The sequence below is a fragment of the Saccostrea echinata genome, unplaced genomic scaffold (genome assembly GCF_033153115.1).
Source record: "Saccostrea echinata isolate AGI-Se365-2 ecotype Australia unplaced genomic scaffold, CSIRO_AGI_Sech_v1 ptg000014l, whole genome shotgun sequence".
Classification (NCBI taxonomy): Eukaryota; Metazoa; Mollusca; class Bivalvia; order Ostreida; family Ostreidae; genus Saccostrea; species Saccostrea echinata.
This window is the reverse complement of record NW_026889763.1, coordinates 5,558,661-5,573,840: the sequence shown is the minus strand read 5'-3', so window position 1 is coordinate 5,573,840 and position 15,180 is coordinate 5,558,661. Positions and strand designations below refer to the sequence as shown.

At 34.9% G+C, this 15,180-nt stretch overlaps 1 protein-coding gene across 1 annotated transcript; it reads right to left on the bottom strand.

Annotated features, from left to right (window-relative positions):
* Positions 1-9,928: 9,928 nt before the first annotated feature.
* LOC133187146 (uncharacterized) lies at positions 9,929-15,106 on the bottom strand. The gene is made up of 6 exons (XM_061322505.1): positions 14,977-15,106; positions 13,252-13,346; positions 12,646-12,979; positions 12,057-12,263; positions 10,518-10,999; positions 9,929-10,221 (listed from the first exon to the last, which is right to left on the bottom strand). The coding sequence occupies exons 2-6, from the start codon at positions 13,344-13,346 to the stop codon at positions 10,035-10,037; spliced, it is 1,305 nt and encodes a 434-aa protein (XP_061178489.1). The 5' UTR covers positions 14,977-15,106; the 3' UTR covers positions 9,929-10,034.
* Positions 15,107-15,180: the final 74 nt, after the last annotated feature.

The window sequence follows — 15,180 nt, the reverse complement described above, 5'->3', positions numbered from 1 at the left end:
AAAAAAAAAAAAAAAAAAAAAAGGGCATAAAACACGGACCTCCAGAGGTAGGATCAGGTGCCAAGAAGGAGGAAGCATCCTCTGTCGGCTGGTCACACCCGCCGTGAGCCCTATGTATTAATCAGGTAGATGGAATAATCAAATTTGGTATAAAAAACAATGGTCTAACAATTGGTGTGAAAAATGTCAGTCAAATTACAACCCAATTGCTAACAAGGTCATTACAGCGACCATAGAATTTACAAAATACTGACTTTAAACATTGTTGTTGAAATCTATGTAACATCAACTTATTTGCCAATAGCCTGCCTCAGTTTAAAAATGGTTCGTACTCAGAACATGTTCTTGTGTCGAATAAGTTGGGAGACATAAACACCATGTAAAGATGATAGTGGAATATTACTAAATGAATAAGGAAAGTTTACGATGGAAAATCTGAAGTCGTCTCGTTTGTACAGATTAGTCGTGGATAACTCTGCGGTGTCTTTTATTTCGAGGACACAATGGTATACGGAGTCGACATATGACTGGAAATAACAACTGTTAATAGATGTCGATGCATCTTAATGTCGAGTTGAATGCAACAGCAAGAGTTTTTCTCTTCTCGTTAAATTGATTAATTGATTGATTAATTAATTGATTAATTGATTGATTGTATGTTGTTTTACGTCCCGTTGGAGAAGTTTTAATCATATAGGGACGTCATAGACCTGTGAAGGGCTTCAAATTTAGACCTTTACTCGGCACTAAGGGCCATTGAGCAGTGAGGGATCTGTATCGTGCCAACGGCTGTCGTGACAAGGGGCCTCGGTTTTTAATTTCTCTTCCAAAAAACCCGCAACTTTCACTTCAAAGTGCCGCACTTGGCGAAGGAATAGTAGTTACCCATTTTTATTGACTTATGACAGTCGCGTCCTGGGTTTGAACACACGACCTTCTGATCACGGAGCGAGCGCTATATCGACTGAGCTACTGTGACGGCTTCTTCTCATTAGAAGTTTTCAAATAAAAATCTGCTTCATAGGAAAATAAAAACAGGTCGGCTAATACAACAACACAATTAATGCCCATCGCAATTCCAACAGATTGTTAGAAGACCCGTTCTTCAAAGATTTCATAGATGTCAATGAGAAACTCCAGCATCCCATCCTTATGATATCAACCTCAGAGTATTTATCTGTAAAATCAGAATGATTTTAAATTACTTTGTAAATGACCAACCACATGAATATTTCCGAGTTCCATTTTTATTGAAGAAGTAGTTGTTTATGATATAAGATAAGCTTAGTCTTTGATATACATGTACTGTGAGTAATGGTTATATATAGTGTAGAAAAGTCATACGTTTTGATGTTACTGACTTTTGAATAAAGAAAGGTGATTTTAAATTTTCTAAAGTTCGAATTCACATTTGATTTACATCACTTCTCAAATATGCCGTAGCACATGACTCCTAAAGTCCTTCCTTTATAGCAGTTAATATTTTTGTGAGGACTAAAGATAGGGGGTTGTAGGGCACTTTTTGAACCCTTCAATGTATCTTTGTGAGGATTGTTATGACGTTTAAGAATCCAGTATAGGTAGGGTAATTCGAGATCACTTTCGTTGACTGGAATGTAAAAGACTTAGTATTAAAGACTGAAATGTATTTTGAAAAAAAAAAATCACCCTTAGAGAGTTAACTGGTATAAGTTGGATTTCCAGTTCCAAGTTCATCAATAATACAGCAGTTGTAACAATGAGTTTTACACATAAAGTGGTGTTGTTACTAGCCTTGTCTGTTCACTTAGTCTAATTCTTCTATCACTTCCGATTTATGGAAAACGGAAGGATAGTTGGTTTGCACATGGCCTTTTGACTTTCTAACACAAATCTTTAATATATTTTTAAAACACTGAATCCATATTGACAAAACGTCCAGGTCCCCCCCCCCCCTTTCAAAAAAGAAAAAAAAATGTTCTGTGACCATTTTAAACATCAGGGCCCCCTGTATTTAGGACTTTAAAAAAAATGATTGATTTTATCTCGATATTTTCAACTATATTAAAATCCTCAGTAATGACGTGTCCAGTGGGACAGAAAGATGAGTAAGAACAAGTACACATAAGAGGATTTTGTTTTAAATGTTCAATATCTAGGCACTGTAAGGTTTTTTTTATAATTCAAAATTTTGAAAGCAACAGCTGGGGGGAATCTGTAGGATATGCTAGGTGTAGACCTTAACTGACTTTTTTTATGATTAAGAATGTTATTAATGTTCAGGGCACCTTTCCCTTTGTGGACATATTTTTAAAAGTTTAGATTGGAATTATTACCTTCCAACACACGTAGTGACTTGAAGAGCCTATGTTGGGCAGCATCCATAATCACAAACATTAGATTGTATTCTGCAGTTAAAGAATCCATGCAAGTGTGGACTTACTTTAGCTTTTTCAAGTAGTCTATACAAAGATTTCAAGGGAACCGAGTAAAGTTCAGTGCAGATATGTGATGAAGATTTAATTAGTTAATTACTTAACTGACGTAAGGTATAAAAGCGAATCAAAGGAGACATCAAGTATTTGGTTTATTGTATGATCAATGCCCATGACTACGCCTATTTCTTGGTGTATTGTTAAAAAGTCTCATCACATTCACACTGGCTCATTGTGAGCTTGAAAGAGTCCCTATTACAATAGCTAAATAAGTGGTATAAATCAGATGTGGATACTTAAAACCTCCAAAGAACTTTTAGAAAATTTGAAATTATCAAAATCAATAACATTAAAACGTAGACTTTTCAACACTTGATACAACCATTCCCCACGATAAATTAAAGTTCCGGCTTTTGACATCATAGACAGCTGCTTTTTCAATAAAAATTGAACTCGTTATTAGGTCACCTGAGTCACTCAGGTGACCTATTGCTACCCGTTTTCGTCCGTCGTGCGTTGACTTTTGAACATTTTTAACTTCTTCTCCAGAACCACTCAACCAATTTCAACCAAATTTGGTATATAGCATCTATGGGTAAAGGGAAACAAAAATTGTGGATTTCATGGTCCCTGCCCTACTGGGTCCTGAGGGGTGGGGCTAAAACCACCAAAATTAATGCAATCTTTAAAAATCTTCTTCTTTACTCCTGGACATCAAGGAGTCAAACTGTTGGCATCATTGTAATAAGCATTGAGCTTTCTACCAAAATTGTGAAATTCATGGCCCCAGGGTTAGGGGTTCTGGTGCTAAGGCGGGGCATATAGATCATATAGTGAATGTGCATTATTTCTTTGAAAATCTTCTTCTCTACTCCTGGTTATTATTGAAACAAATTAAATACATAGTTATGATAAGCAAGGGTGACTCTACCAAAATTGTGAAATTCATAGCCCCAGGGTCAGAGGTTCTGGTGTTAGGGCGGGGCTATATAGATGATATAGTGAAAATGCATTATTTCTTTGAAAATCCTTTTCTCTATTCCTGGGTATTATTGAAACAAATTGAATACATAATTATGATAAGCAAGGGTGACTCTACCAAAATTGTGAAATTCATGGCCCCAGGGTCAGGGGTTCTGGTGCTAGGGCGGGGCTATACAGATCATACATGTATATTGAAAGTGTATTATTTCTTTGAAAATCTTCTTCTCTACTCCTGGTTATTATTGAAACAAATTGAATACATAGTTATGATAAGCAAGGGTGACTCTTCCAAAATAGTGATTTTCATGACCCCTGGATCAGGGGTTCTGATGTCAGGGCCGGGCTCTATTTATTATATAGTGAAAATGCATTAATGCTTTAAAAATCTTCTTCTCTGCTCCTGGGTATTTTTGAAACAAACTAAGTACATTGTTATGATAAGCAATGATGCCTCTTCCAAAATTTTGAAATTCATGGCCCCAGGGACAGGGGTTCTGGTTTTAGGGTGGGGCTATATAGATGCTATAGTGAAAGTGAATGTTTTCTTTGAAAATCTTCTCTACCCCTGGGTACTACTAGTATTTAAACAAACTAAGTACATTGTTATGATACGCAAGGATGCCTCTTCCAAAATTGTGAATTTCATGGCCCCAGGGTCAAAGGTTCTAGTGAAAAGGTTGGGGGGGGGGCTCTATTGATTATATAGTGAAAAAGCAAAATTTCTTTGAAAATATTCTGAAGCTAAGTATATAGTTATGATGAGCAAGAGTGCTTTTTCCAGAGTAGTGAATTGCATGACCTCGGGTCAGATGTGCTTGTGTAAGGGTGGGGCTCTTGATAATATATTGAAAATGCATTAATTCTATTAAATAATCCTGTCTGCTCCTTAGTGTTAAGCAGATAAGCAAAGTGATTACTTATGATGAGCAAACTTCTGGTCCCAGGGTGAGAGACTCTAGTGTTTCTCGGTGGAGGGGGGGGGGGGGGGCTCTATTGATAATATATTGAATCTGTAGTAAAAATGCATTATTTCTTTAAAAATTTTCTCTGCACTTGGGCATATCAGAGGCAAAAAGATTAAACGTTTAAATAAGGAAGGGTGTTTTTACCAGATTTTTTAACATCTGGACCATTTGGTCAAGTGTTTTGGTCCTGGCCAGGGCTCTATTAATTTGTATTCTACTGAGAGGAGTTATTCCCCTTTGCCATTTACTTTTGATAATTAATCACTGTAAACAATGTACTTGAAAGGTTAATAGAATAAGAGAATTATGCAAGAATTTTTATTGTATAATACAAAAAGTATTTCATAGTTTTAATGATCAGGTAAACTTGTAAGTAATAGATAAATAAAAATGGAACAAAAATAACTTGTCTTATTAAATGTTCATCAAAGACCAAGAGAGGCCAATGTAAGAGATTTCAACAAGAAATTAAAATAGTACAGAAGCACTGATAGGTTTTTAATATACTGTATAGTGATAGTGATAAATGGGGAACAGATTAGAACCTAATTTATAAACTGTCAATGAATACTAGATTAATTATTTTGTTGATCCTGATCACCCTATTTTTCTTGCTTTTGGGCAACAAAGCTTCACCTTTCAGTTCATTTTATACTCTGTGAATCCTCTAAATTGTTGTGTTATACTCAGGTGACCGTTAAGGCCATTGGGCCTCTTGTTTTACTTACCTAATTGTTATTGGTCATTATTTTGTTAATGATTGTGTACAAAAGTACTTTGAAGTGGATATTAAAGAGATACTTGAGGTTTTGATAGACAATACATATGTATGTAGTTTTTGGATATACATATACATATGTACGAGGGTTGTCCGTAAAGTTCGTGGACAACATTGATAATTACTGACAAACATTGATAAAATATATGAAATTATTATTTTCATTAAATCAATGTTTCAGTTTATTAATATGCAAGTTTTAATCACAAAGCACAAATAGTTATATTTTTATCAGATACAAAAAAGATACACACTCATACCCGGAGCACTAAAACGAAAATCCTTGACGTTACTCGACGTTAAAAGCTAAATACATTTTAAATTAATTTTTCTGTAAATATGCATATACATATACCTATGTATGTAGTTTTGTCTTCCAAAAATCTGTCGGAATTCATATGGGTAATCTTTGCACTCCGTTATTAGCAGATCTATTTTTGTATTCATATATAGCAGAATTTATTTTAAAAAAAACTTATGCATGAAATGCATGCTCCATGTACGAACAACTCGTGAAAAGAGGAAAGGTACTGAGAAACAAGTTCATGAAACAAGGATATCAACATTCTCGTTTAAAGTCATCATTTTGCAAGTTCTATGGTAAATACAATGACCTTGTCAGCAAATACAATCTATCATTAAGTCGAATGCTGACTGACATTTTTCATATTAATTGTTAGATCATTAGGTCATTCCAAGTTTTTTCTCTTTTGAGCGTCCACCCATCCTTCAAAAACCTACCTATCTATTCACAAAAAACACAAGCCAAAAAATGATTATAAAACACAAGACTTTATAATAAAAAAATGATGTCATTCTACGGATTTGACTTCATTAATTACAGTTTATTTTTTCTTGTAGATAGATCTATTCTTTACCAAAATCAGGGTACTAAATCTTATATGACATATTGTAGACAGATATGTAGAGAAATTGACAGAATTTAAAGATTTTAACCATAATTATCAGTATCAGAACTCCTGATTTTGTTTTTCTGATATTGGGTGTCAAAAACCAAGGCGCACGCGGACGCTGAACATAGAAAAAACTTGAAATGGCCTAATTTAAATACTGAATTGTATAAGGATCTTTCTGTTTGCCCTATCATGTCAATGAGCACACGGGGGGTGTGATCAGTCAACAGGGGATGCTTACTTTTTTATGGCATCTGATCCTACCTCTCTGATGTTTTTTAGACGTCCTTGTTTGCTCTTCTCCCGATCTGTATAGTTTCAATGGACTTTTGAGCTTGATTACTGTACGTTATCTCCATATTTTATGCCTGTGAAGAAAAGGGTTATCAAGGTATAATCAAATAAAACTTGTCTTACCAACCAATAGCTTCAAACCAATATTCCTCCTTTTTCAGGGGGTCCTAATGAGATTACATGTGGAACCATTTTAACATTTTATTTAAAATCATTTCAAGAAAAAAATAAATGAAGACAATCAATTGCCTAATAAAATTTTAGCTGACTTGGATATAAAAACTCAAACAGCTGCAGTTGCATGAATTTTTTCAAACTATTAATTTTACAATTTCGATGTATATCACTCATGCACTGCATTGTTCACACAAAATAACATTAAAAAACAAAGAAAAAACACAATTAAGCCTCATATTTGAAAAAAAGTGCATTTCGTTCAGTACCTGTTGGTAAGTAGACCAAGTTTTGTCTGCTCAATATCTTGAGAACTCTTTGCTTGACATACATCAAACTTTATACCCTCTAAAAAGGAACATGATCCATTTAATTTTGAGGTCACAAGGTCAAACAACTATGGACATAGGAAAACATTGCTCTATATTTTGAGAACCCTTTGCTTAACAGATATCAATCTTGGTACTTCTAGTATGGTACCCCCTGAGAAGTAAATGTCCCCTATAGATTTTAAGGTCACAATGTCAAAGGTCAAACTGTTTTGGACATAGGAAGATATTGTTTACTCAACTTACTGAGAACCCTTTGCATCAAACTTGATACACTGGTAACAATTGAGGAGTAGATGACTCCTACTAATTTTGAGGTCACATGATCCAAGGTCAAGGTTCAAACTACTCTGGACATAGGAAGACATTTTCTGCTCAATATCTTGAGAACCATTTGCCTGAAAAGCATCAAATATGGTACATTAGTTCCCTCTTAGAAGTAAATGAGGCCAATTGATACTGACTTCTGAAACAGATCAAACTTAGTTTTATGTTTGTTCTTGAATGTAATAAATAGTTCATATTTTTTCAATCACAGGCATTCTTAATTCAAAGTTGATTCCTTTGAATATTGCAAAAAGGAGGCTATATATGTCTCTAAAACATTTTTTTTTGCTTGACAGATATCAAACATGGTACAATGGAACCTCCTTAAAAGTAGAAGAACCCTATTGATTTTGAGGTCACAAGGTCAAACTACTCTGAAGATAGGAAGAAATTGTCTGCTCAATATCTTAAGAACCTTTTGCCTGAAAGACATCAAACTTGCTTCACTGGTACCTCCTAAAAAGTACAAGACCCTACTGATTTTGAGGTCACAGAGGGTGAAATGTCAAATTGTGGTGGACATAGGGAGATACTATCTGCTAAATATCTCATGAACCTTTTGCCTGATAGAAATCAAACTTAACATTATTGTTGCCCCTGACTAGTAGATTACCAATTTTTTCACTATCATTACAAACATTCTAAATTTAAAGTTGATCCTTACCAATGTCACCACATGAGGAGCATATATTTCTAAAACATATCTCGTTTCAAAACAGATCAAATCTTGTAACAGTACTGCAGTTTTATTTTGCATGTTTTAATATGCTAGATTTTTTTTTTATTTTGTTATTTCAAAGAACAATTCATACTAAAAGAAAATGTTAGTAAAAGTATAAAATCAAACTGTTTGACACATTTGTTTAACAAAGATGGATGGTTAAGGTGAAAATAGTTCACTCCTTTAAAAATAAAGATCAAGGGAAATACATATATATCTATATATCACAAACCTGGAGAAATCTTTATCTGAATTGATATAAACCATCATAAAAACATTTGGATATAATTGTTCAAATCCATTCATATGCATGATTATAAAAACTGTAGGAAAAGGAAAGAAAATATATTAAAAACATAGGTAATCAAAGATTACGAAGCTCACCTCGACGAATGTTATCTACATGTAAGGCAAATTTCACATCATATTTTTTTTCTAGTTAGGGTACATCCCAAGATCAATGGCCATGCAAGTTTGATTTAATTATAGACCTGCTCAAAAAACTTTTGACCTGTTTAGTAATCAAGAAAATTTTGGTCACTTCCAACATCCAAAGCAAGTCTGGAAGTTTTCATCCTTAGATGCACCATCTATGCAAGTTTAATCATAACAGGCCATAATATTATATAGCTACTCCAAAAAATTACCCTGGTCACTCATCTGGAAAATGTACATCAGATTCAGAATCCAAGGCAAGTCTGGAAGTGTCCATCCCTAGATACATCATCCATGTTAATTTGGTTAAAATATGGCTAAAATTCACTCATGTGGAAAATCTAGGTCAGATCCAGCATTCGAAGCAGGTTGGTTAGTGTACATCCCTAGATGCATCATCCATGAAAGTTTGGTCCAGGTAGGGCTTATAGTTACTTGGAAACGAGACTACTCCTAAATCTAAACCTGGTCTCACATGTGGAAAATCTAGGTCAGATCCAGCATCCGAAGCAAGTGTGGTAGTGTCCATCCCTGGATGCATCATCCATGCAAGTTTGGTCCGGGTAGGGCTTATAGTTACTTGGGAATGGACCTGCTCCTAAAACTTTAACCTGGTCACTCATCCGGAAAATCTAGGTCAGATCCAGCATCCGAAGCAAGTGTGGTAGTGTCCATCCCTAGATGCATCATCCATGCAAGTTTGGTCAAGGTAGGGTTTATAGTTACTTGGGAATTGACCTGCTCCTTAAACTTTAACCTGGTCACTCGATCATCCGGAAAATCTAGTTCAGATCCAGCATCCGAAGTAAGTGTGGCCATGTCCATCCCTAGATGCATCATCCATGCAAGTTTGGTCCAGGTAGGGCTTATAGTTACTTGGGAATGGACCTGCTCCTAAAACTTTAACCTGGTCACTCATCTGGAAAATCTAGGTCAGATCCAGCATCTGAAGCAAGTGTGGTAGTGTCCATCCCTAGATGCATCATTCATGCAAGTTTGGTCCAGGTAGGGCTTATAGTTACTTGGGAATGGACCTGCTCCTTAAACTTTAACCTGGTCACTCATCCGGAAAATCTAGGTCAGATCCAGCATCCGAAGCAAGTGTGGTAGTGTCCATCCCTAGATGCATCATCCATGCAAGTTTGGTCCAGGTAGGGCTTATAGTTACTTGGGAATGGACCTGCTCCTAAAACTTTAACCTGGTCGCTCATCCGGAAAATCTAGGTCAGATCCAGCATCCGAAGCAAGTGTGGTAGTGTCCATCCCTAGATGCAATATCCATGCAAGTTTGGTCCAGGTAGGGCTTATAGTTACTTGGGAATGGACCTGCTCCTAAAACTTTAACCTGGTCACTCATCCGGAAAATCTAGGTCAGATCCAGCATCCGAAGCAAGTGTGGTAGTGTCCATCCCTAGATGCATCATCCATGCAAGTTTGGTCCAGGTAGGGCTTATAGTTACTTGGGAATGGGACTTGCTCCTAAAACTTTAACCTTGGACGCCGACGCTAACGCCGACGCCGACACCGACGCCGACGCCGACGCCGGGGGTATAGCATAAGCTCATCTCGACTTCGTCGAGGTGAGCTAAAAATATAAAAGGTTAGGTCTTCAGGAAACATAATGCCAGGTTATTATTTATCAACCATTAAACTAAAAACAAATTGTACTGAAAACAAAATCATGTCTCAACACTCTGTGTCAGGATTCTGGAGTGGAGACACAACCACTCTGAAGTAATTTTAAGATTTCATCAAGTCTTGAGTTGATACGTTTTTCCATCTCACTTAGTTTACAGTCTACATGACTTAAAAGTCTTTGTTCAAGGTCCTCTAATTTGGTGTTCAATGAGTTTGAAGATCCAGGAGAAACTTCTGTATCTCTGTTTCTGAAAAGAAAGATAAATTTAAAAGTTTATGAGAGTGAATTTGATCAGAGTTGTTGTCCTTGAACAACACATCTGAAATCACATTTCTTTCATTTTATGACTCTGCAATAAAATACCAATTCTTACAAGTAAAAAGTATTCTAAATCTACCTTATCTTAAATTACACATAAGATATGAATTCAAACAATTTTATTAGCTAACAGCAGAACCGAAACTCTCTATATTGTATTTTTGTGTTTTTCACAATTATTTTACTTTTCCAAAGCTGTACAAACAAGGTAACATTAATTCCAACCTCATTTCCTCTGGAATATTTGCGTCTGTGGTATTTTCTGAAGCACTGTCTACTGATTGCAATTTTCCTTCCTTTGCTTTTTCTGCTTCCCTTCTCTTTGTCTCCTCGGCTTCTTCCATTTTTCTTTTTTCCTCTGCTCGCATTCCAGAAACTCTATCACAAATGTTATGTAGTAGAGAGAAAACATCTGAAGAATCACTCTCATTTGAATTCCCAGACTGATCTTGCCTTCTCTGTTGAGATAAATTGCTTGAATGTGATTGGTTGTTTGTTTGTTCTGGAAGATGATTGGACCTGATTCCCTTTTGAGATAAATTGTTTGAATGTGATTGGCTGTTGCTTGTTTTTCCTGGAAGCTGATTAGACCTGATTCCCATTTGAGAGAGCATGGACATCAATCCCATCATTCCTAGTGGTGACCCTGCAGATGAAGGTTGCTGGCCAAGAAAACCATGTATTCCAGTCATAGAAGCCCTCTGATTCTAGATAAAGTATCAAAAGTACCAAATAATGGAATTTAACAATAAACTGCAATTTTGGTTGGATAATTAGGGAATGATTTAAGTTTTGTGAATGATATTGGTGTGTACTTCAAACAAACTTGTCCTGTAGGCATATTTGAAATTCATGATGCATGTTAGCACTTCTTGTTAGCACTTAATGAACAATATGCCTACCTGACAATTCTGTTTAATGTACACACCAATAACATTTGCAGACTAAATAAAAAAGCAATCCCTTTGTTTGTAATTTACATGTTTAAAAACAGCAAAAATTCATTCAAGATTTGAATTTACCACTGCACTATGTAATATTTTTACTACCATCTCAACTTCCTAATTGTGATTTCACAACAGTGTGAGTTTCTTGGTGTATATTAACATGTGTGACTGTTCAAGAAAATTGCAAATAAATTAAGAGAAAAAAATGTAGCAAATGTAAATACATGTAGTTGAAGGTGAAGCCTTTTTGAAAAGTTATGCAGCTTTGACATACATGTACTGTGTATTACATGTGATGGTATTCCTTACACTATACATTTATTGACTGGGTTCAAGGGCAACATGCATTCTGTTGGACCCAAGAACCAAATTGGTGTTGCCTGTAGCTGATGGTTCAAGGGGTCGACAAAATGCATTTTACTCAGGAACACATGTACAGTCAATAAATGTTTTGATATATATGACTTTTACTTTTTATTTTGACATATCTTGCAATGGCCTCCATGTTTTCAATAATTGGTAAGATATAGCTGATCTCACCTACAGTGTGATGTAAAAAGTGTTATAGCGATCCAATATCTCAATGACAGATCTAATATCCCACTCAGTGGTCCAACATCAATTTTTTTTCAGACCGCTCAGTAAAACTTTGAATGTTAGACTTTTTAGATAGATTTATCTAGGAAACAATTTTTAGAGGTTTAACATTCATTGTTAAAAAATCTCTTACCACACCAAATTCAAAATATTCTTAACATGAACTTAATAATATTTCTATATCACAGTACATGACATGTATAAATCACACAAATCTTACCTGCTGAAATTCCTCCATGGATTGCATCAGTCCCCTGGCTCCCTCAGGGATGTTGTCTCCGAGACTTGTTACATAACTCTTGACCTTTGACATGTTTATTTGACCTAACTGACCTCCACTCCCACCATAATCTTCTTCTGGTTCAGGATGAAGAATGAAGACTACTTTGAAAATCTTGAAGAAATTGACACCATGAACTCGTGGAAACTGGAATGTAAAATGGACTCCTCAATGCTGATCAAAGGTGGATAATTCATTAGTAATTTTGATTCATTTTAAATTCACAAATTTAGGTTATGTTGACTCTGATCTACTGTAATATTTCTAAGAATGTCAGACCACTTTTTTGTGTAGAATTGTTCAAGTCAAAACCAGCATTATTTCATACACTGTCATTAAAACATATGCATTAATTTGATGATTTTTATCAAAGGACATTCCTGATGTGTAAATTTAATTAAATTTATGTATTATTTAATTAAATAAATACATGTAATAAAGTGATAATTCAAGAAAATTAAAGCCACTTAGATTGGGATATTTTAAGATAAGAAAACATTAATACAAAATGACTTTGTAACAATTTCACCTTGATGGTCAGTCCATAACATGTGTCTAATGATGTCCTACACTTGTACACAACCTCTGAATCCTCTCCCCCTTCATCATCCCCCATCATCCTCATTCTCTGTCCCCTCACAGTCTTTAGGTACCCCTCACTTGCATCATAGATTTCCACCAGTCTTGCCTGACTGTACACATGGAGACCACAGATACTGATGTGATACTGAGGTTTACAGGTCAAGGTCATGGTACAGACCTCCTCCCCCTCCACACTGGACAGCTGGAGGAAATTTCTCGGGTTGATATCTTGACAAGGTTGTTGTCCACTTCCATCATCATCATTATCATCTGTCTGTGAGCTAGGAAAAAAACAATCTGATTAAAATTACGTTCATAAGCGGTAGCATATCAGAACAACTGATTTTAATCAGATTGGCAAAAAAAGAAATGACTTGCACTAAAACTTGAATCAAAAAGCTTCTAATGTACCAAAAGGAAGAAAGATATTAACTGACTGGCTCCTGAAGACCTCCCAATATTAAAATAATGTCACTTATTATGAAGGAGCAAAAACCGTAAAATTCAGCTAAATGGTTAAAAATATCTCTTAATAATTAAATTTATGTCAAACCTAAACTCTTGTCCAAAGTAATACTCTACAATAGTTGCTGGATCTTTGTCGAAGTCCCAGGATGGTAGAACAGTGCAATAGTCTATCCCTGCCATCTGTATAATTAAATGGTTATCACATCACTTAATAGAATGTTTTACATAAGAAAGTCAAATAAAACTTCAATATTTAAAAATCTGCTTCGGTTTAAAAAATGTTTGACATGTAACCTTTTCTGTTTTTTTTTCTCTCTATCATGTTAATTGAGTGGACTGTCAAAATCAGCTTCACATTACAAAGTAAACAATCATAACTTCTCCTGGGTTATTAGGGCATTAGTATACAAAAAATCTTAATAATTACAGGTATTATCTGCACAAACATATACTGCATAGAGGTGAGATTAGTTCCATCTATTCATCTTTTATCTTTAAAGGTGCTTAGACACAGATTTGAACTTAATATTTTCTCAAATTTTCTGTATAATATCACGACTTATATATTGCAATAGCATTTCACATGAAAATATAATTAAAAACTTATTTTATCTGGGAATTATTGGAACTACGAATTCCGGGACGCGTTTGATTAACACATCTTTGCACTTACACAAATTTTAACTTTATCCTTAATATTTAAGAAAAGAAGCGATTTTGTTATGTATTAATGAAAAATATTACATCTATATTCCAGAAAATTAAGAGTAGAAATGTTCGAAAGCAAAACCAACTCACCAGTATTGTCAGTCCATGCTCTGTGATGTGTACAGAGTTTAACAAATGGAACACACCCGTGAAACGTAAACTGTTTTTGTAAACAGGGCACAAGCTCTGTTATTGTTAATGTTTATGATTCACCGGGTGTGTTCAATTGTTAAACTCTGCACACACCACTGAGCAGGGACTTACAATACTGTGAGTGGGTTTTGCTTTCGAACATTTCTACTCTGAATTTTCTGGGTTATAGTTTTAATATTTTTCATTAATACACAACAAAATTGCCACTTTTCTTCAGTATTAAGAATAAAATTAAAATATGTGAAAGTGCACGGATGTGTCAATCCAACGAGTCCAGAAATTCGAAGTTTTAATAACTTCGAGATGAAATAAGATTTTATTATATTTTAGTATGAAATACTTTAGCAATATATAAGTCATGAAATTATACAGAAAATTTGAGAAAATATTAACTTAAAATCTGTGTCCAAGCACCTTTAAGGGTTGTAAATATAACAGGTCCAGTCCAAAGACTATTTCTACCTACGTAGCTATTAATAGCTACCTAGGTATTTAAACCTACCCAAAGTAGCTATCTTTACCTACTTTTTGCATTACTTGCATTTTGTGGCCAAACGGCGGAATGGCGCAACATGGTGAGTACCAAATTTTTTGATACAGTCACACTGATGATGAATACGACAAAATTTGGACCAAAAAATGATTACGTAGTAAATTAACAATTTTGCATTTATTACTATGCAAAATTGTTAATTTATGAAGCAATCATTTTTTGGCCACAATTTTCTTGTATTCATCATCAGTGTGATTGTATCAAGAAATTTGGTACTCACCATGTTGCGCCATTCGGGCGTTTAGCCATAAAATGCAAGTAATGCAATTTTTAGGTAGAAATAGCTACTTTGGGTAGGTTTAAATACCTAGGTAGCTATTAATAGCTACGTAAGTAGGAATAGTTTTTGGACTGGACCTGTATGGCATGCAAATGTCAGAAAAACCTCCCACAAACCTTTCAGTGTGTGTGCAGCGTGGTGTATTTTAGCTCCTCTACAAAGAATAAACTGAAGTGGTTGTTCTACAAAATTCAGTTTTTAAAATTCTATCTTTTCCGATCCTTAATGAGTGTCTATTTTCTTAAAGAAGTTCTTTACATGAGATACTGAAAGTGAAAGTCAATGTCAACAAAAATCTGATAGTATTTTCTTACCTTCAT

Coding starts and splice junctions, on each gene's coding strand:
- LOC133187146 (XM_061322505.1), bottom strand. CDS start 13,346: ATGGCAGGGATAGACTATTGCACTGTTCTACCATCCTGGGACTTCGAC. Junction 12,980..13,251: donor TACTTTGGACAAGAGTTTAG/GTTTGACATAAA, acceptor TTTTTTTCCTAG/CTCACAGACAGATGATAATG. Junction 10,222..10,517: donor AATATTCCAGAGGAAATGAG/GTTGGAATTAAT, acceptor CTTTCTTTTCAG/AAACAGAGATACAGAAGTTT.